Source organism: Coregonus clupeaformis, unplaced genomic scaffold (genome assembly GCF_020615455.1).
Source record: "Coregonus clupeaformis isolate EN_2021a unplaced genomic scaffold, ASM2061545v1 scaf1164, whole genome shotgun sequence".
Taxonomy (NCBI): Eukaryota; Metazoa; Chordata; class Actinopteri; order Salmoniformes; family Salmonidae; genus Coregonus; species Coregonus clupeaformis.
Genome location: NW_025534618.1, coordinates 128,651 through 152,500, shown reverse-complemented (window position 1 = coordinate 152,500; position 23,850 = coordinate 128,651). Strand labels below are relative to the sequence as shown.

The 23,850-nt window shown below is 46.6% G+C and overlaps 1 protein-coding gene across 1 annotated transcript in view; it reads right to left on the bottom strand.

Annotated features, from left to right (window-relative positions):
* reep3b (receptor accessory protein 3b) overlaps positions 1–23,850 on the bottom strand; it is a 48,472-nt gene that overhangs the window by 17,360 nt on the left and 7,262 nt on the right. The window contains exons 2-3 of the mRNA XM_045217646.1: positions 14,834–14,906; positions 2,619–2,695 (exon numbers count right to left, since the gene is read on the bottom strand). Coding sequence (XP_045073581.1) covers positions 2,619–2,695; positions 14,834–14,906 — 150 coding nt within the window. The remainder of the gene's footprint in view (positions 1–2,618; positions 2,696–14,833; positions 14,907–23,850) is intronic.

Here is a 23,850-nt window from a genome sequence, read left to right as displayed (position 1 = left end):
CATTTTAACACAGTATTAACCCTGACCCATAGACCAGCTCATAGTACAGGGGAACCTAGAGAGAGACAACACATTTTAACACAGTATTAACCCTGACCCATAGACCAGCTCATAGTACAGGGGGAACCTAGAGAGAGACAACACATTTTAACACAGTATTAACCCTGACCCATAGACCAGCTCATAGTACAGGGGGAACCTAGAGAGACAACACATTTTAACACAGTATTAACCCTGACCCATAGACCAGCTCATAGTACAGGGGGAACCTAGAGAGAGACAACACATTTTAACACAGTATTAACCCTGACCCATAGACCAGCTCATAGTACAGGGGGAACCTAGAGAGAGACAACACATTTTAACACAGTATTAACCCTGACCCATAGACCAGCTCATAGTACAGGGGGAACCTAGAGAGAGACAACACATTTTAACACAGTATTAACCCTGACCCATAGACCAGCTCATAGTACAGGGGGAACCTAGAGAGAGACAACACATTTTAACACAGTATTAACCCTGACCCATAGACCAGCTCATAGTACAGGGGGAACCTAGAGAGACAACACATTTTAACACAGTATTAACCCTGACCCATAGACCAGCTCATAGTACAGGGGGAACCTAGAGAGAGACAACACATTTTAACACAGTATTAACCCTGACCCATAGACCAGCTCATAGTACAGGGGGAACCTAGAGAGAGACAACACATTTTAACACAGTATTAACCCTGACCCATAGACCAGCTCATAGTACAGGGGGAACCTAGAGAGACAACACATTTTAACACAGTATTAACCCTGACCCATAGACCAGCTCATAGTACAGGGGGAACCTAGAGAGAGACAACACATTTTAACACAGTATTAACCCTGACCCATAGACCAGCTCATAGTACAGGGGGAACCTAGAGAGAGACAACACATTTTAACACATTATTAACCCTGACCCATAGACCAGCTCATAGTACAGGGGGAACCTAGAGAGAGATGATGATGTTTATTTGAACAGGGACAACGTAGAACAAAACATACTGTAAGTACACTGGAGAAAATATGAATTGTTCCAGATTTAGCGAACAGCTCATTTCCGTCTGAATGACAACACATGAAGGTTAGGGTTAAGGTTTAGGGTTAGGTTTAGGGTTAAGGTTAGGTTAAGTATAGTTTCACTGAGGTAAGGGTTAAGGAGCGAGGGTTAGATTAAGGTTAGGTATAGTTTCACTGAGGTTCAGGTAAGCGTTAGGATTAGGGAAAGGCATTGGGTTAGCATACCGCCGTCCACCGCTATTCATTTTCTGCCAGTGAAATATACACTGCTTAAATCCTATTAATCAGCCAACATGATGCTTCTCATTAAATCTGTATAACACATTAATTTATAAGACAATCTCAATTAAAAAGGGCAACGTAATTTCAATAAGCCTCAATTGTTTTCGGCATAGCGTGATGATCAAAGACAACATGGATAATTAAATGGGATTGGTTTGTTTGGGTTAACACATTCAAGGCCAATAAACCAAATGAAGAATTAGCATAAACTCATGTTAATAGTTCCAATTAATGCCTCTGTCAGTCCTACTAGACACCAGGCTACAGTGAGGTCTGCATTATGTCTCACCAGGCTACAGGGAGGTCTGTATTAAGTCTTACCAGGCTACAGTGAGGTCTGTATTAAGTCTCACCAGGCTACAGTGAGGTCTGTATTAAGTCTCACCAGGCTACAGTGAGGTCTGCATTATGTCTTACCAGGCTACAGGGAGGTCTGTATTAAGTCTTACCAGGCTACAGTGAGGTCTGTATTAAGTCTTACCAGGCTACAGGGAGGTCTGTATTAAGTCTCACCAGGCTACAGTGAGGTCTGCATTAAGTCTCACCAGGCTACAGGGAGGTCTGTATTAAGTCTTACCAGGCTACAGTGAGGTCTGTATTAAGTCTTACCAGGCTACAGGGAGGTCTGTATTAAGTCTCACCAGGCTACAGGGAGGTCTGTATTAAGTCTCACCAGGCTACAGGGAGGTCTGTATTAAGTCTCACCAGGCTACAGTGAGGTCTGTATTAAGTCTCACCAGGCTACAGGGAGGTCTGTATTAAGTCTCACCAGGCTACAGGGAGGTCTGTATTAAGTCTCACCAGGCTACAGTGAGGTCTGTATTAAGTCTCACCAGGCTACAGTGAGGTCTGTATTAAGTCTCACCAGGCTACAGGGAGGTCTGTATTAAGTCCCACCAGGCTACAGGGAGGTCTGTATTAAGTCTCACCAGGCTACAGTGAGGTCTGTATTAAGTCTCACCAGGCTACAGTGAGGTCTGTATTAAGTCTCACCAGGCTACAGGGAGGTCTGTATTAAGTCTCACCAGGCTACAGGGAGGTCTGTATTAAGTCTCACCAGGCTACAGGGAGGTCTGTATTAAGTCCCACCAGGCTACAGTGAGGTCTGTATTAAGTCTCACCAGGCTACAGTGAGGTCTGTATTAAGTCTCACCAGGCTACAGGGAGGTCTGTATTAAGTCTCACCAGGCTACAGGGAGGTCTGTATTAAGTCTCACCAGGCTACAGTGAGGTCTGTATTAAGTCTTACCAGGCTACAGGGAGGTCTGTATTAAGTCTTACCAGGCTACAGTGAGGTCTGTGATGGTCTCCACGACAGTGTAGAGAGCAAACACAATCCAGTACATCATCCAGCGGACCTGTTGGAACACAGAGACAGGATAATCAACACTTTCTACATGGAACAGTATGCTAGATGTCATACCCCATATAGATACCATGGAACAGTATGCTAGATGTCATACCCCATATAGATACCATGGAACAGTATGCTAGATGTCATACCCCATATAGATACCATGGAACAGTATGCTAGATGTCATACCCCATATAGATGCCATGGAACAGTATGCTAGATGTCATACCCCATATAGATACCATGGAACAGTATGCTAGATGTCATACCCCATATAGATACCATGGAACAGTATGCTAGATGTCATACCCCATATAGATGCCATGGAACAGTATGCTAGATGTCATACCCCATATAGATACCATGGAACAGTATGCTAGATGTCATACCCCATATAGATGCCATGGAACAGTATGCTAGATGTCATACCCCATATAGATACCATGGAACAGTATGCTAGATGTCATACCCCATATAGATGCCATGGAACAGTATGCTAGATGTCATACCCCATATAGATACCATGGAACAGTATGCTAGATGCCATACCCCATATAGATGCCATGGAACAGTATGCTAGATGTCATACCCCATATAGATACCATGGAACAGTATGCTAGATGTCATACCCCATATAGATACCATGGAACAGTATGCTAGATGTCATACCCCATATAGATACCATGGAACAGTATGCTAGAGGTCATACCCCATATAGATACCATGGAACAGTATGCTAGATGTCATACCCCATATAGATACCATGGAACAGTATGCTAGATGTCATACCCCATATAGATACCATGGAACAGTATGCTAGATGTCATACCCCATATAGATACCATGGAACAGTATGCTAGAGGTCATACCCCATATAGATACCATGGAACAGTATGCTAGATGTCATACCCCATATAGATACCATGGAACAGTATGCTAGAGGTCAAAACCATATAGATACCATGGAACAGTATGCTAGATGTCATACACCATATAGATACCATGGAACAGTATGCTAGATGTCATACCCCATATAGATACCATGGAACAGTATGCTAGATGTCATACCCCATATAGATACCATGGAACAGTATGCTAGAGGTCATACACCATATAGATACCATGGAACAGTATGCTAGATGTCATACCCCATATAGATACCATGGAACAGTATGCTAGAGGTCATACACCATATAGATACCATGGAACAGTATGCTAGAGGTCATACACCATATAGATACCATGGAACAGTATGCTAGATGTCATTCCCCATATAGATACCATGGAACAGTATGCTAGAGGTCATACACCATATAGATACCATGGAACAGTATGCTAGATGTCATTCCCCATATAGATACCATGGAACAGTATGCTAGATGTCATACCCCATATAGATACCATGGAACAGTATGCTAGATGTCATACCCCATATAGATGCCATGGAACAGTATGCTAGAGGTCATACACCATATAGATACCATGGAACAGTATGCTAGATGTCATACCCCATATAGATACCATGTGAGATGTAGCTGCTGATCACCACTAGTAGGTCCTGGTCTGCATCCCAAATGCCACCCTATTCCCTATATAGTGCCCCCTATTGGGCTCTGGTCATTAGTAGTGCACTAGAAAGGGCTCTGGGTCATTAGTAGTGCACTAGAAAGGGCTCTGGGTCATTAGTAGTGCACTAGAAAGGGAATAGGGTGCCAGCTGGGATGCAGCATAGAGGCTCTGGTCATAAAAGGGGGGTGTTTCACCTAGAGAGCCATACCATCAGCAATACATACAGGAATGGTAGGCACTCTTGCCAGACCAGACAGAGCAGACCAGACAGACCAGACCAGACAGACCAGACCAGACCAGACAGACCAGACCAGACAGACCAGACAGACCAGACAGACCAGACCAGACCAGACAGACCAGACCAGACAGACCAGACCAGACCAGACCAGACAGACCAGACCAGACCAGACCAGACCAGACCAGACCAGACCAGACAGACCAGACCAGACAGACCAGACCAGACCAGACCAGACAGACCAGACCAGACCAGACCAGACAGACCAGACAGACCAGACCAGACAGACCAGACAGACCAGACCAGACAGACCAGACCAGACAGACCAGACAGACCAGACAGACCAGACAGACCAGACCAGACCAGACAGACCAGACCAGACAGACAGACCAGACAGACCAGACCAGACCAGACCAGACCAGACAGACCAGACAGACAGACCAGACAGACCAGACCAGACAGACCAGACAGACCAGACCAGACAGACAGACCAGACAGACCAGACAGACAGACCAGACAGACCAGACCAGACCAGACAGACAGACCAGACCAGACAGACCAGACAGACCAGACCAGACAGACCAGACCAGACCAGACAGACCAGACAGACCAGACAGACCAGACCAGACAGACCAGACAGACCAGACAGACAGACCAGACAGACCAGACAGACAGACCAGACAGACCAGACAGACCAGACAGACAGACCAGACAGACCAGACAGACCAGACAGACCAGACAGACAGACCAGACCAGACAGACCAGACAGACCAGACCAGACAGACCAGACAGACCAGACCAGACAGACAGACCAGACAGACAGACCAGACAGACCAGACCAGACAGACCAGACCAGACCAGACAGACCAGACCAGACAGACAGACCAGACAGACAGACCAGACAGACCAGACAGACCAGACCAGACAGACCAGACAGACCAGACAGACCAGACAGACCAGACAGACCAGACCAGACAGACCAGACCAGACAGACCAGACAGACCAGACCAGACCAGACAGACCAGACCAGACAGACCAGACAGACCAGACAGACCAGACCAGACAGACCAGACAGACCAGACCAGACCAGACCAGACAGACCAGACAGACCAGACCAGACAGACCAGACAGACCAGACAGACCAGACCAGACCAGACAGACCAGACAGACCAGACAGACCAGACAGACCAGACCAGACAGACCAGACAGACCAGACCAGACAGACCAGACAGACCAGACAGACCAGACCAGACAGACCAGACAGACCAGACCAGACAGACCAGACAGACCAGACACCAGACAGACCAGACAGACAGACCAGACAGACCAGACAGACCAGACAGACCAGACAGACCAGACCAGACAGACCAGACAGACCAGACAGACCAGACAGACCAGACCAGACCAGACAGACCAGACAGACCAGACAGACCAGACCAGACAGACCAGACCAGACCAGACAGACCAGACAGACCAGACAGACCAGACCAGACAGACCAGACAGACCAGACAGACCAGACCAGACAGACCAGACAGACAGACCAGACAGCATTACCTGAGTAGACGTGACAGGACTGTATATAGGACTGAAACACGCTCACTATGTATTGCTGAATAACTCATTTAACAAACCATAGAGTAGGTCATTAATGTGTGACAAGGAGGCATCATTACTGTCTGACTGAGGCTACACAGAGACAGGGGCTGCTCTCCCCCCTCTCTCCCTGAGCTAGGCTACGCCTTAGAGCCCATCTCCCCCCTCTCTCCCTGAGCTAGGCTACGCCTTAGAGCCCATCTCCCCCCTCTCTCCCTGAGCTAGGCTACGTCTTAGAGCCCATCTCCCCCTCTCTCCCTGAGCTAGGCTCGCCTAGAGCCCATCTCCCCCTCTCTCCCTGAGCTAGGCCACGCCTTAGAGCCCATCTCCCCCCTCTCTCCCTGAGCTAGGCTACGCCTTAGAGCCCATCTCCCCCCTCTCTCCCTGAGCTAGGCTACGCCTTAGAGCCCATCTCCCCCCTCTCTCCCTGAGCTAGGCTACGCCCTAGAGCCCATCTCCCCTCTCCTGAGCTAGGCTACGCCTTAGAGCCCATCTCCCCCTCTCTCCCTGAGCTAGGCTACGCCTTAGAGCCCATCTCCCCCCTCTCTCCCTGAGCTAGGCTACGCCTTAGAGCCCATCTCCCCCCTCTCTCCCTGAGCGCTAGGCTACGCCTTAGAGCCCATCTCCTCCCTCTCTCCCTGAGCTAGGCTACATCTTAGAGCCCATCTCCTCCCTCTCTCCCTGAGCTAGGCTACGCCTTAGAGCCCATCTCCCCCCTCTCTCCCTGAGCTAGGCTACGCCTTAGAGCCCATCTCCCCCCTCTCTCCCTGAGCTAGGCTACGCCTTAGAGCCCATCTCCCCCTCTCCCTGAGCTAGGCTACGCCTTAGAGCCCATCTCCCCCTCTCTCCCTGAGCTAGGCTACGCCTTAGAGCCCATCTCCCCCTCTCTCCTGAGCTAGGCTCACGCCTTAGAGCCCATCTCCCCCTCTCTCCCTGAGCTAGCTACGCCTAGAGCCCATCTCCCCCTCTCTCCTGAGCTAGGCTACGCCTAGAGCCCATCTCCCTCTCTCCCTGAGCTAGGCTACGCCTAGAGCCCATCTCCCCCTCTCTCCCTGAGCTGAGGCTACGCCTTAGAGCCCATCTCCCCCCTCTCTCCCTGAGCTAGGCTACGCCTTAGAGCCCATCTCCTCCCTCTCTCCCTGAGCTAGGCTACATCTTAGAGCCCATCTCCCCCCTCTCTCCCTGAGCTAGGCTACGCCTTAGAGCCCATCTCCCCCCTCTCTCCTGAGCTAGGCTACGCCTTAGAGCCCATCTCCCCCCTCTCTCCCTGAGCTAGGGCTACGCCTTAGAGCCCATCTCCCCCTCTCTCCTGAGCTAGGCTACGCCAGGGCCCTCTCCCCCTCTCTCCCTGAGCTAGGCTACGCCTTAGAGCCCATCTCCCCCCTCTCTCCCTGAGCTAGGCTACGCCTTAGAGCCCATCTCCCCCCTCTCTCCCTGAGCTAGGCTACGCCTTAGAGCCCATCTCCCCCCTCTCTCCCTGAGCTAGGCTACGCCTTAGAGCCCATCTCCCCCCTCTCTCCCTGAGCTAGGCTACGTCTTAGAGCCCATCTCCCCCCTCTCTCCCTGAGCTAGGCTACGTCTTAGAGCCCATCTCCCCCCTCTCTCCCTGAGCTAGGCTACGCCTTAGAGCCCAGCTGCACCAGGCTTTCAAGGGTTCCTTAGCATTTCAATCTCAAAAAGGTAGCGCAGACAGTCATGTGATGAGAGGAAGCCTTGTGTTAGGGCTCTCTGAGGCTCTCGGAGGTATTAGGTGATATTTTCAGCCTCAGTGAACCAAGTCAAATGAATCTGTGCAGCGGTGGAATGGCCAGCCACTCTGAACTGGCGACCTCCCGCTGAACTCCCAGCAGCTCCGTGACTGTCTGAGAGTTCCGACCGAGGCTGATCAACGCTCCAGGCTAGAGACAGGTTGCGTCCCAACTGGTACCCTATTCCTTTTATTAGTGCACTACTTTTGACCAGGGCCCTAGTAGTGCACTATATAGGGAATAGGGTGCTATTTGGGATGCACCCGGAGAGACAAAGACTCAGGGGTATTGGGACATGATGACTGGGTGTCCATCTCATCCTCCTTATAGACAGCAGACAGACAAAGAGCTGACCAGATCCCAGATACAAATATATGGAGGACATTTTACATTCCTCAGACTGTGGGAGGAAAACCATTACTAGCAGCCAGGCCAACAAATACCTGCATTAAATTAAAACATGGCTGAGCTAAGCTGTACTGTATCAGTCTGATCCTAGCTTAAATTAAAACATGGCTGAGCTAAGCTGTACTGTATCAGTCTGATCATATCTTAAATTAAAACATGGCTGAGCTAAGCTGTACTGTATCAGTCTGATCCTAGCTTAAATTAAAACATGGCTGAGCTAAGCTGTACTGTATCAGTCTGATCCTAGCTTAAATTAAAACATGGCTGAGCTAAGCTGTACTGTATCAGTCTGATCCTAGCTTAAATTAAAACATGGCTGAGCTAAGCTGTACTGTATCAGTCTGATCCTATCTTAAATTAAAACATGGCTGAGCTAAGCTGTACTGTATCAGTCTGATCCGATCTTAAATTAAAACATGGCTGAGCTAAGCTGTACTGTATCAGTCTGATCCTAGCTTAAATTAAAACATGGCTGAGCTAAGCTGTACTGTATCAGTCTGATCCTAGCTTAAATTAAAACATGGCTGAGCTAAGCTGTACTGTATCAGTCTGATCCTATCTTAAATTAAAACATGGCTGAGCTAAGCTGTACTGTATCAGTCTGATCCCGATCTTAAATTAAAACATGGCTGAGCTAAGCTGTACTGTATCAGTCTGACCCCTTTATGGTAGTGGTATGAGTGACTTGGCTGTGTCCCAAATGGCTCCCTATAGAATAGTGCACCACCTCATTTAAGAAGCGCTTTCTGGAGTCTCTTGAATGCATTTCCAATGTGTCCGTCCTGTCTCCTGTATGTGTATGTCCCTGTGCAGGCGGCCTTCACCTTCATATCCTAGTAAACCACTGGATGATTGAAGAATGTAGAGCACTACATGGGAAGAATTGGTAGACTGCAAATGGACCACAAAAAGACCAAACAGATATCATATTTGACTAAAACAATCATTTCAAACATTTCTGTTAAATCTCTATTATACATGGGAATATTATTATTATTATTATATTATATTAATACTTTGGAACAGATTTCCCGAAATTAAAATCACTTGGAGCTGATTTGCTGGTGTTTTACAGTCTTCTAATGTCCAAAAAGACCCCCCAGTTGGGGAACCCTGCATGAAGGCGTGAGCAGCTCAGTCCAGGCTACAGGCTCCCGTCCAAAGCAAGCATTCCTCAGTCTTAGACTCTGGGAGAGGAGATGCCAACAAGCCGCGGGCTCTGAGGAATGACATGTTAACTTGTTCTAACTATTATGCCTTATTTGTAACTAAAGCCTTGTTCCCACGGCAGGAATAAGGCTCAAATCTGTTTTGGAATACTGACTGTCCAAACAGCAAGTTACAAGTGACCCAATCAGATTTGTGCAGTCGTGTAGAGAAGTGGGTATACTCAAATTGCCAAACATTTTCCAAAACGACCCGCCCGGCGAAAGGGAAAGGTGCCCTGTGTGAAAAGCTATATGAGAAACAGTAACATACACTCTGAATGACCAAAAATGATGAATCCCATATTGGTCAGGGAGGTGAACCTGATGGTCACTCTGACAGAGCTCCAGAGTTTCTCTGTGGAGATGGGAGAACCTTCCAGAAGGACAACCATCTCTGCAGCACTCCACCAATCAGGCATTTATTGTAGAGTAGCCAGACAGAAGTCACTCCTCAGTAAAAGGCACATGTCAGCCCGCTTGGAGTTTGCCAAAAGGCACCTAAAGACTCTGACCATGAGAAACAAGATTATATTGCATGGTGGTGGCAGCATCATGCTGTGGGGATGTTTTTCAGCAGCAGGGACTGGGAGACTAGTCAGGATCGAGGGAAAGATGAACGGAGCAAAGTACAGAGAGATCCTTGATGAAAACCTGCTCCAGACCTCAGACTGGGCTGAAGGTTCACCTTCCAACAGGACAACAACCCAAAGCACACAGCCAAGACAACACAGGAGTGGCTTCGGGACAAGTCTCTGAATGTCCTTGAGTGGCCCAGCCAGAGCCCGGACTTGAACCTGATCGAACATCTCTGGAGAGACCTGCAAATAGCTGTGCAGCAACGCTCCCCATCCAACCTGACAGAGCTTGAGAGGATCTGCAGAGAAAAATGGGAGAAACTCCCCAAATACTGGTGTGCCAAGCTTTTAGCGTCAAACCCAAGAAGACTCAATGCTGTAATCGCTGCCAAAGGTGCGTCAACAAAGTACTGAGTAAAGGGTCTGAACACTTTTTTCTTGTATACATTTGCTAAAATTTCTAGAAACCTGTTTTTTCTTTGTCATGATGGGGTATTGTGTGTATATTGATGAGGGGAAAAAAACAATTTAATACATTTTAGAATAAGGCTGTAACCTAAAAAAAATGTGGAAAAAGTCAAGGGGTCTGAATACTTTCCGAAGGCACTGTATGTATATGTAGTGATATAGTCACTTTACATGGGCTCAGCAGGCTACTATAGTCCTATATGTAGTGATATAGTCACTTTACATGGGCTCAGCAGTCTACTATAGTCCTATATGTAGTGATATAGTCACTTTACATGGGCTCAGCAGGCTACTATAGTCCTATATGTAGTGATATAGTCACTTTACATGGGCTCAGCAGGCTACTATAGTCCTATATGTAGTGATATAGTCACTTTACATGGGCTCAGCAGGCTACTATAGTCCTATATGTAGTGATATAGTCACTTTACATGGGCTCAGCAGGCTACTATAGTCCTATATGTAGTGATATAGTCACTTTACATGGGCTCAGCAGTCTACTATAGTCCTATATGTAGTGATATAGTCACTTTACATGGGCTCAGCAGTCTACTATAGTCCTATATGTAGTGATATAGTCACTTTACATGGGCTCAGCAGTCTACTATAGTCCTATATGTAGTGATATAGTCACTTTACATGGGCTCAGCAGTCTACTATAGTCCTATATGTAGTGATATAGTCACTTTACATGGGCTCAGCAGGCTACTATAGTCCTATATGTAGTGATATAGTCACTTTACATGGGCTCAGCAGTCTACTATAGTCCTATATGTAGTGATATAGTCACTTTACATGGGCTCAGCAGGCTACTATAGTCCTATATGTAGTGATATAGTCACTTTACATGGGCTCAGCAGTCTACTATAGTCCTATATGTAGTCATATAGTCACTTTACATGGGCTCAGCAGTCTACTATAGTCCTATATGTAGTGATATAGTCACTTTACATGGGCTCAGCAGTCTACTATAGTCCTATATGTAGTGATATAGTCACTTTACATGGGCTCAGCAGGCTACTATAGTCATATATGTAGTGATATAGTCACTTTACATGGGCTCAGCAGGCTACTATAGTCCTATATGTAGTGATATAGTCACTTTACATGGGCTCAGCAGTCTACTATAGTCCTATGTGTAGTCATATAGTCACTTTACATGGGCTCAGCAGTCTACTATAGTCCTATATGTAGTGATATAGTCACTTTACATGGGCTCAGCAGTCTACTATAGTCCTATATGTAGTGATATAGTCACTTTACATGGGCTCAGCAGTCTACTATAGTCCTATATGTAGTGATATAGTCACTTTACATGGGCTCAGCAGTCTACTATAGTCCTATATGTAGTCATATAGTCACTTTACATGGGCTCAGCAGTCTACTATAGTCCTATATGTAGTGATATAGTTACTTTACATGGGCTCAGCAGTCTACTATAGTCCTATATGTAGTGATATAGTCACTTTACATGGGCTCAGCAGGCTACTATAGTCCTATATGTAGTGATATAGTTACTTTACATGGGCTCAGCAGTCTACTATAGTCCTATATGTAGTGATATAGTCACTTTACATGGGCTCAGCAGTCTATAGTCCTATATGTAGTGATATAGTCACTTTACATGGGCTCAGCAGTCTACTATAGTCCTATATGTAGTGATATAGTCACTTTACATGGGCTCAGCAGTCTACTATAGTCCTATATGTAGTGATATAGTTACTTTACATGGGCTCAGCAGTCTACTATAGTCCTATATGTAGTGATATAGTCACTTTACATGGGCTCAGCAGTCTACTATAGTCCTATATGTAGTGATATAGTCACTTTACATGGGCTCAGCAGTCTACTATAGTCCTATATGTAGTGATATAGTCACTTTACATGGGCTCAGCCGGCTACTATAGTCCTGTATGTGTGTAGTGATATAAGCAGATGTATAAAGACTTTTCATATTTACTTCAGAGCAAACAAGCAACTATAAAAAGAGCAACAACAAAGCGTGATTTGTCCAGGCTATTTTCAGGGGAGGTTTCTCAATTACTAGTCTGCCGTTCACTGTGCATTTAAAAGACAAGCGTAACCCCAGTAATGACATGTTCTGAAATGGCTTGGTGGTAAAATGCTCTGTACTCAGTGTTCTACAACCAACCCAGCCAGTTAACGTCTGACTCGAGGGTTTACTGAAATTAACTTTCAATCTGAACACTCATCATTCCAGGAAAACGGCCCAGTTACTTCCGTGAATGACAAGTCTTATGTAGGCCCTACACTCTTTACTTGTACATTTAGTATCTAGAAAGTGAAAGACTTGATGATAACAGAACGTCCTAACACTTTGAGAGTGTGACCCTCATGGGTGAGATGGAGGAGGAGAGAGGGGGCTGAGGAGAGAGGGAGAGTAGCATGGTGAGATGGAGGAGGAGAGAGAGAGGGCTGAGGAGAGAGGGAGAGTAGCATGGTGAGATGGAGGAGGAGAGAGAGGGCTGAGGAGAGAGGGAGAGTAGCATGGTGAGATGGAGGAGAGAGGGGGCTGAGGAGAGAGGGAGAGTAGCATGGTGAGATGGAGGAGAGAGAGAGGGCTGAGGAGAGAGGGAGAGTAGCATGGTGAGATGGAGGAGGAGAGAGAGAGGGCTGAGGAGAGAGGGAGAGTAGCATGGTGAGATGGAGGAGAGAGAGAGAGGGCTGAGGAGAGAGGGAGAGTAGCATGGTGAGATGGAGGAGGAGAGAGAGAGGGCTGAGGAGAGAGGGAGAGTAGCATGGTGAGATGGAGGAGGAGAGAGAGAGGGCTGAGGAGAGAGGGAGAGTAGCATGGTGAGATGGAGGAGGAGAGAGAGAGGGCTGAGGAGAGAGGGAGAGTAGCATGGTGAGATGGAGGAGGAGAGAGAGAGGGCTGAGGAGAGAGGGAGAGTAGCATGGTGAGATGGAGGAGGAGAGAGAGAGGGCTGAGGAGAGAGGGAGAGTAGCATGGTGAGATGGAGGAGGAGAGAGAGAGGGCTGAGGAGAGAGGGAGAGTAGCATGGTGAGATGGAGGAGGAGAGAGAGAGGGCTGAGGAGAGAGGGAGAGTAGCATGGTGAGATGGAGGAGGAGAGAGAGAGGGCTGAGGAGAGAGGGAGAGTAGCATGGTGAGATGGAGGAGGAGAGAGAGAGGGCTGAGGAGAGAGGGAGAGTAGCATGGTGAGATGGAGGAGGAGAGAGAGAGGGCTGAGGAGAGAGGGAGAGTAGCATGGTGAGATGGAGGAGGAGAGAGAGAGGGCTGAGGAGAGAGGGAGAGTAGCATGGTGAGATGGAGGAGGAGAGAGAGAGGGCTGAGGAGAGAGGGAGAGTAGCATGGTGAGATGGAGGAGGAGAGAGGGGGCTGAGGAGAGAGGGAGAGTAGCATGGTGAGATGGAGGAGGAGAGAGGGGGCTGAGGAGAGAGGGAGAGTAGCATGGTGAGATGGAGGAGGAGAGAGAGAGGGCTGAGGAGAGAGGGAGAGTAGCAGGGTGAGATGGAGGAGGAGAGAGAGAGGGCTGAGGAGAGAGGGAGAGTAGCATGGTGAGATGGAGGAGGAGAGAGAGAGGGCTGAGGAGAGAGGGAGAGTAGCAGGGTGAGATGGAGGAGGAGAGAGAGAGGGCTGAGGAGAGAGGGAGAGTAGCATGGTGAGATGGAGGAGGAGAGAGGGGGCTGAGGAGAGAGGGAGAGTAGCATGGTGAGATGGAGGAGGAGAGAGGGGGCTGAGGAGAGAGAGAGTAGCATGGTGAGATGGAGGAGGAGAGAGAGGGCTGAGGAGAGAGGGAGAGTAGCATGGTGAGATGGAGGAGGAGAGAGAGGGCTGAGGAGAGAGGGGAGAGTAGCATGGTGAGATGGAGGAGGAGAGAGGGCTGAGGAGAGACTGAGGACATTCTCGAAACTAATCTCTCCTAAACCTGTTGGCCACATGCTCAATTTAGCATTCCTGTAAGGCACCTGCTGGGATCATTCTAGTAAGGGCAGGAGCCCAGCCTTTACAGTGTCCTGCTGCAAGTCTCCACAGATAGATAGTGAGCATGTCACTGTGTTTGATCCAGTCATAGGCAGTTAACTCCCATTCACATGCCTGGACTTGTTCTCAATACCTTCAGACCAGACATGGAGTACCGGTAAGTGGCATGGGGTTCACCCAATGAATCATAAATACACTAGATCCCTGTGTTGAAGTCCCATGCCCCCATCTTGGCACTCCCCCACCATTGTAAAAATATTTTGGAAGCTTTAGAAAATGCATCCGTTTATCACATGTATTCTATTGCAGACACCTTAATACACACTAGTATGATGAAATCAATGATGTGGAAATAAGGGTTTTTGTACTTACATATTCCTTGACGTTTTTGGTTTTCACTGCTTTGTAGGAATAGTATGCAGGATACAGAGTCCCGAAGACGAGCCTGTGTAGAGAGACCAGAGAAATATGAAACTATCAGCGTCAAGGCAAAGGGTTTTCCACCAAGAGCACATAAAGGAGACAACTTCAGCTCAACTAAAGAAGCAACAAGCCAGCTCCACTGGACGCACCATATCACAGCCTGCAACGTGTTGCTGTGTTGAACCAGCCTCCCACATCTAGCCAAGTGGCAGGAGGATAAACTAACACTCCCTAGACATGGGGGAAGCTGACCCGGTCTCACAACATATACATTTGATCCAACATGTGCTCTTCATTTACATCCTGGGACCCAAGCTTGTCTGGGAGGGGGCACTGGGTTCAGTGGGGACTCCGGGAGAGAACACAACCCAGCACGTCCCAGTGAGAGGATGACCCATACCAGAACACAACCCAGCACGTCCCAGTGAGAGGATGACCCATACCAGAACACAACCCAGCACGTCCCAGTGAGAGGATGACCCATACCAGAACACAACCCAGCACGTCCCAGTGAGAGGATGACCCAGAACACAACCCAGCGCGTCCCAGTGAGAGGATGACCCATACCAGAACACAACCCAGCACGTCCCAGTGAGAGGATGACCCATACCAGAACACAACCCAGCACGTCCCAGTGAGAGGATGACCCAGAACACAACCCAGCGCATCCCAGTGAGAGGATGACCCATACCAGAGCGCGTCCCAGTGAGAGGATGACCCATACCAGAACACAACCCAGCGCGTCCCAGTGAGAGGATGACCCAGAACACAACCCAGCACGTCCCAGTGAGAGGATGACCCAGAACACAACCCAGCGCGTCCCAGTGAGAGGATGACCCAGAACACAACCCAGCACGTCCCAGTGAGAGGATGACCCAGAACACAACCCAGCGCATCCCAGTGAGAGGATGACCCATACCAGAGCGCGTCCCAGTGAGAGGATGACCCATACCAGAACACAACCCAGCGCGTCCCAGTGAGAGGATGACCCATACCAGAACACAACCCAGCACGTCCCAGTAAGAGGATGACCCATACCAGAACACAACCCAGCACGTCCCAGTGAGAGGATGACCCATACCAGAACACAACCCAGCACATCCCAGTAAGAGGATGACCCATACCAGAACACAACCCAGCACGTCCCAGTGAGAGGATGACCCATACCAGAGCGCGTCCCAGTGAGAGGATGACCCATACCAAGCAGCGTCCCAGTGAGAGGATGACCCATACCAGAACACAACCCAGCGCGTCCCAGTGAAAGGATGACCCATACCAGAACACAACCCAGCACGTCCCAGTGAGAGGATGACCCATACCAGAGCGCGTCCCAGTGAGAGGATGACCCATACCAGAGCGCGTCCCAGTAAGAGGATGACCCATACCAGAACACAACCCAGCGCGTCCCAGTGAGAGGATGACCCATACCAGAACACAACCCAGCGCGTCCCAGTGAGAGGATGACCCATACCAGAACACAACCCAGCACGTCCCAGTGAGAGGATGACCCATACCAGAACACAACCCAGCACGTCCCAGTGAGAGGATGACCCATACCAGAACACAACCCAGCACGTCCCAGTGAGCGGATGACCCAGAACACAACCCAGCGCGTCCCAGTGAGAGGATGACCCATACCAGAACACAACCCAGCACGTCCCAGTAAGAGGATGACCCATACCAGAGCGCGTCCCAGTGAGAGGATGACCCATACCAGAACACAACCCAGCGCGTCCCAGTGAAAGGATGACCCATACCAGAACACAACCCAGCACGTCCCAGTAAGATGACCCATACCAGAGCGCGTCCCAGTGAGAGGATGACCCATACCAGAACACAACCCAGCGCGTCCCAGTGAGAGGATGACCCATACCAGACGTACTACATCAGGCTACGGTTCTTATATTTTTGTTCAGTATATAATTAACTTCTACTGGAAACAAGGCTAACATTTTAATTTGAGTCAGGATAATGACCAGGACAGATCTGGATCTAAATGTCTTGTCATTTTAACCATAAAAGATGGCTGAAAGGAACACTGCTAAATTGTGCTTTAGCAACAGATCTGTATTTCCACAGGGGAAAGAAATCAGCCCTTTACCCTGTAGCTGAAACCAGATGTTGGAGTTGATCTCTGCCTGGATCTTAAAATCTTCCCCTCTAGCTCTCTAGCCCAGTAACTCTCCATCTGGCTCTCTCCCAGGCATTGTGCATGCTAGGAGCTGTGTAGTCAGAATTATTATTTTTTTAACCAGGAAACTGGGAAAGTTAACCTGAAACAGGATGTCAAGGCTTGTGTGCGGGTATATTTTTTCAGCTGCGTGCTGCTAGTGAGGCCCCATTTCACAAAATTGTTTCAAGAAGCCTCTCTGCAGGCTCCGTCTCCTTCATGTTCAGGGTTTATGGAGAAATATGCCTCCTCCCCAGTGTGAAAATACTGCAGCCTGCCCGAGCGGGAAACGGTCTATTTCTGCAGGCCAGGTAAACAATGACTGGTAACGCTTTATTTGGATCGTCTGTAGAGCATCTACAGATGGACTATCATAATAAGAATAAGAATAATAAAGCCATTTAGCAGACGCTTTTGTCCAAAGCGACTTACAGTCATGCGTGCATAAATGTTTTGTGTATGGGTGGTCCCGGGGATCGAACCCACTACCTTGGCGTTACAAGCTGCGTGCTCTACCAGCTGAGCTACAGAGGACCACTATCAGTAGCGTTTCAACTTACTATCTATTAACACTAGCTCCAACCCTACAAGACCATGGTGCTTGCCTACAGAGCTGTGAGGGGAACGGCACCTCCGGACCTTCAGGCTCTGATCAGTCCCTACACCCAAACGAGGGCATTGCGTTCTTCCACCTCTGGCCTGCTACCCCCTACCTCTGCGGAAGCATAGTTCCCGCTCAGCCCAGTCAAAACTGTTCGCTGCTCTGGCACCCCAATGGTGGAACAAGCTCCCTCACGACGCCAGGACAGCGGAGTCACTCACCACCTTCCGGAGACACTTGAAACCCCACCTCTTTAAGGAATACCTGGAATAGTATAAAGTAATTGACTCAGTACTGGTACTCCCTGTATATAGCCATGTTATTACCTGGTACCCCTGCACATGGACTCAGTACTGGTACCTTGTATATAGCCATGTTATTACCTGGTACCCCTGCACATGGACTCAGTACTGGTACCTTGTATATTTTTTTTACATTTTTTTTACATTTTAGTCATTTAGCAGACGCTCTTATCCAGAGCGACTTACAGGAGCAATTAGGGTTAAGTGCCTTGCTTAAGGGCACATCGACAGATTTTTCACCTAGTCGGCTCGGGGATTAGAACCAGCGACCTTTCGGTTACTGGCACAACGCTCTTACCCACTAAGCTACCTGCCGCCCTTAGTGTATAGTATATAGCCATGTTATTACCTGGTCCCCTGTGTATATAGCCATGTTATTACCTGGTCCCCTGTGTATATAGCCATGTTATTACCTGGTCCCCTGTGTATATAGCCATGTTATTACCTGGTACCCTGTGTATATAGCCATGTTATTACCTGGTCCCCTGTGTATATAGCCATGTTATTACCTGGTAGCCTGTGTATATAGCCATGTTATTACCTGGTACCCTGTGTATATAGCCATGTTATTACCTGGTCCCCTGTGTATATAGCCATGTTATTACCTGGTCCCCTGTGTATATAGCCATGTTATTACCTGGTCCCCTGTGTATATAGCCATGTTATTACCTGGTCCCCTGTGTATATAGCCATGTTATTACCTGGTCCCCTGTGTATATAGCCATGTTATTACCTGGTCCCCTGTGTATATAGCCATGTTATTACCTGGTCCCCTGTGTATATAGCCATGTTATTACCTGGTCCCCTGTGTATATAGCCATGTTATTACCTGGTACCCTGTGTATATAGCCATGTTATTACCTGGTACCCTGTGTATATAGCCATGTTATTACCTGGTACCCCTGGACATCCACTCAGTACTGGTACTCCCTGTATATAGCCATGTTATTACCTGGTACCCTGTGTATATAGCCATGTTATTACCTGGTACCCCTGCACATCCACTCAGTACTGGTACCCTGTGTATATAGCCATGTTATTACCTGGTACTCCCTGTGTATATAGCCATGTTATTACCTGGTACTCCCTGTGTATATAGCCATGTTATTACCTGGTATCCTGTGTATATAGCCATGTTATTACCTGGTCCCCTGTGTATATAGCCATGTTATTACCTGGTACTCCCTGTGTATATAGCCATGTTATTACCTGGTATCCTGTGTATATAGCCATGTTATTACCTGGTACCCTGTGTATATAGCCATGTTATTACCTGGTACTCCCTGTGTATATAGCCATGTTATTACCTGGTACTCCCTGTGTATATAGCCATGTTATTACCTGGTCCCCTGTGTATATAGCCATGTTATTACCTGGTCCCCTGTGTATATAGCCATGTTATTACCTGGTCCCCTGTGTATATAGCCATGTTATTACCTGGTACTCCCTGTGTATATAGCCATGTTATCGTTTCTCATTGTGTATTTATTATTACGTATTTTACTTGTCTATTGTATCTCGATTGTCTTTCTGTCTGCGTTGTTGGGAAGGGGCCGTAAGTAAGCATTTCACTGTTAGTCTACACCGGTTGTTTACGAAGCATGTGGCAAATAAAAATAGATTTGATCAATTCCAAACAAGAAATTGCCTTGAGAGTCTAGCTAACCTACTGCCACCTGGGGTATGGAGTGTGATGGTCTGGTAGTGATGTCTAAACTAAATGCACTCTGAACAGACATTTCCTTACACTACCTAATACAGTTGAATATGCTGTAGGTATCCTATTGATATCCTACCGGCAGCTTCTGTTCAAAGGGGAAAAACACTTGGTGACGTGTAATAACATGAATGCTTATTTTGGTGAATGCTTTATAAAATTAGCTTTACTTTTTAAAAAATGGTGAACTAAGTCGTTGCCAGCATTGCTCTCCAGTAGGAAGGAATGTTAGTCTTTTCTTCCCAGTGTATATCTACTTGTATGGTGTGTCTCCTGCCTGCTGTCTGTGTTGTGGGTGGAGCTAGATGCCTGCTGTCTGTGTTGTGGGTGGAGCTAGATGCCTGCTGTCTGTGTTGTGGGTGGAGCTAGATGCCTGCTGTCTGTGTTGTGGGTGGAGCTAGATGCAGACCTCCATTAATACAACAAGTAGCAGTTACAGCCTTCCTTAGGTCCCTGTTGGAGGGAGGCTGGAGAAAGGAATGTCTGACTACAGCCAACCAGGACTATTCTTAGAGACCCTGTATAGCTCCTCTGCTGTTTCTATGGCAACGGCTAAATAAACGGCCTGTCATGGTGGAGGCGAGTGAGGTAGATCCCTGGACAGAGGCCATGAAACAGAAAACGAACAGGGAGAGAATTTCACCCTTATACGCTCAGTTTATTAGGTACACCCACCAAGTACCGGGTTGGACCCCCCCTTTGCCTCCAGAACAGTGAATTCTTCAGGGAATCAATTTGCTCAATTTGTATCAAGGGACCGAACGTGTTCTAGGAAAACATTCCCCAGACTAATACACCACCAGCCTGTACCGTTGACCCCAGGCAGTATGGGGCTATGGACTCATGCTGCTTACACCAAATCCTGACTGCCATCAGCATGACGCAACAGGAACCGGGACTGGCCGGACCAGGCGATGTTTTTCCATTGTTGGCGATCGCGAGCCCATTGGAGCCGTTGTTGTTTTTATCTGATGGGAGATATGAAATTGAGCTCAGGTTTCCATTGATTATCCTTGATGTTTCTACAAATTGATGAGTCCATCTGTGATAAATTCAACTGATTGGACATGATTTGGAAAGGCACACACCTGTCTAAAGTGCATTCGAAAGGATTCAGTGTTGTGACGCAACAAAATGTATAGCGCATAGAATTAAAAAGGTATTGTCGGACATTATTCATTCTAATCAGACAGGTTTTTTACATGGAAGATACATTGGAGATAATATAAGGCAAGTATTGGAAACAATAGAACACTATGGAAAATATGGGAAACCAGGCCTGCTATTCATAGCAGACTTCGAAAAGGCATTTGATAAAATAACAACTGGGGTTTATATATAAAAATGGAACATTTCAATTTGAGAATCTCTTATAAAATGGGTTAAAATCATGTATAGTAACCCTAGGTGTAAAATAGTAAATAATGGCTACTTCTCAGAAAGTTTTAAACTGTCAAGAGGAGTGAAACAAGGTTGTCCACTTTCGGCATATCTATTTATTATGGCCATCGAAATATTAGATATTAAAATCAGATCCAACAATAATATCAAAGGATTAGAAATTTAGGGCTTAAAGACAAAGGTGTCATTGTACGCTGATGATTCATGTTCTTTTAAATCCAAAATGTGGATCCCGCCACAGCCTGAGAAAGGATCTAGACACATTTTCTAACCTCTCTGGATTACAACCAAATTATGATAAATGTACTAGATTACGTATTGGATCACTAAAAAAATACTACTTTTTACCTTACCGTGTAGTTTACCAATAAAATTGTCTGATGGTGACGTGGATATACTCTGTATAAAATATCCATAAATAAATAAATTCTCACTCCAATCAATTTTAATAGAAAGTTTACAAAAATAGATAAGATATTGCTACCATGGAAAGGTAAATACCTGTCTATTTGTGGAAAAATCACCTTGATTAACTCTTTAGTATTATCCCAGTTTACCTATTTGCTTATGGTCTTGCCTACACCTAGCGAACAGTTAAAAATATATATATATTTTCCATTTTATTTGGAACGGCAAGCCACACAATATTAAAAAAGGGCCTATTTATAATGAATATGAATTCGGAGGGCAGAAATTAGTAAATATTAAAGCATTAGACCTCTCACTAAAGGCTTCAGTCATACAAAAGGTATACTTAAATTCAAACTGGTTCTCTAGCAGATTAGTAAGAAAGTGTCACCCTACGCTCAACAATGGCCTTTTTCCCTGTATTCAGATTATAACCTCCCACTTTCAGTTATTTGAAAAGGAAACCTCCCAAATTTCACTATTTCTAAAACAAGCCATATAAAGTTGGTTGCAATTTCAATTTAATCCACCAGAAACTACAGAACAAAATGCAACAAATAGTGGTTAAATTCAAATTTCATTTACATTTCAGTCATTTAGCAGACGCTCTTATCCAGAGCGACTTACATGAGCAATTAGGGTTAAGTGCCTTGCTTAAGGGCACAGACAGATTTTTCACCTAGTCGGCTCGGGGATTAGAACCAGCGACCTTTCGGTTACTGGCACAACGCTCTTTACCACTAAGCTACCTGCCGCCCAAATATACTAAATGATTTTAAAAAGGTATATCTTCGTAAATTATATCATAGGTAGGACTGTTGGAGTTGTGTCGCACATGCAACTAACGAAAACATATGGGAATGTCTGCTCTACCCAAAATTACAACCAAATAATTACAGCATTACCGCAAAAATGGAAGAGGAAAGTGGAAGGGGGAAAAGTAAGGAACTTGTCTGTCGGCCGTGATAAAGACCATAATTGGTTAAAGAAAACTGTGATAGATACAAAAGTATACCAGTTTCATTTATGGACCAAACGTGCCATATACATTTAGATTGCAAAATAGTTGGGATGAGATTTTTGACATTCCGATTCCATGGCACATATATAAACTCCAGTCGTACTTTATCAAAAGCCTTTTCAAAGTCAGCAATGAATAGCAGGTCTGGTTTCCCAGAATGATAGATTCATTTGTATTTTAAGAATAATGACTAAAGGATTTCACCCCAAATACAGTATAAATGTGTGAACGGTGTTAGAGTTATAATGTAGTGTCAACCCACTAACAGAGGGGGAGGAGTTAGAAACTGTTGAGAAAGCATTCCAGGGTGAAGGGGACTAAGAAGCGGTTTAACGGTCGTCCTTCTAGACACAGAAGGACAACCATCTCTGCAGCACTCCATCAATCAGGCCTTTATGGTAGAGTGGCCAGACGGAAGCCACTCCTCAGTAAAAGGCACATGACAGCCCGCTTGGAGTTTGCCAAAAGGCACCTAAAGACTCTCAGACCATGAGAAACAAGATTCTCTGGTCTGAATAAACCAAGATTGAACTCTTTGGCCTGAATGCCAAATGTCACATCTGGAGGAAACCTGGCACCATCCCTACAGTGAAGCATGGTGGTGGAAGCATCATGCTGTGGGGATGTTTTTCAGCAGCAGGGACTGGGAGACTAGTCAGGATCGAGGGAAAGATGAACGGAGCAAAGTACAGAGAGATCCTTTATGAAAACCTGCTCCAGAGAGCTCATGACCTCAGACTGGGACGAAGGTTCACCTTCCAACAGGACAATGACCCTAAGCACACAGCCAATAAAACGCAGGAGTGGCTTTGGGACAAGTCTCTGAATGTCCTTGAGTAGCCCAGCCAGAGCCTGGACTTGAACCCGATCTAACATCTCTGGAGAGACCTGAAAATAGCTGTGCAGCAACACTCCCCATCCAACCTGACAGAGCTTGCGAGGATCTGCAGAGAAGAATGGGAGAAACTCCCCAAATACAGGTGTGCCAAGCTTGTAGCGTCACACCCAAGAAGACTCAAGGCTGTAATCGCTGCCAAAGGTGCTTCAACAAAGTACTGAGTAAAGGGTCTGAATACTTATGTAAATGTTATAGTATGTATGTATGTATGTATGTATGTATGTAAGTAAGTAAGTACAGTGGGGAGAACAAGTATTTGATACACTGCCGATTTTGCAGGTTTTCCTACTTACAAAGCATGTAGAGGTCTGTAATTTTTATCATAGGTACACTTCAACTGTGAGAGACTGAATCTAAAACAAAAATCCAGAAAATCACATTGTATGGTTTTTAAGTAATTAATTTGCATTTTATTGCATGACATAAGTATTTGATCACCTACCAACCA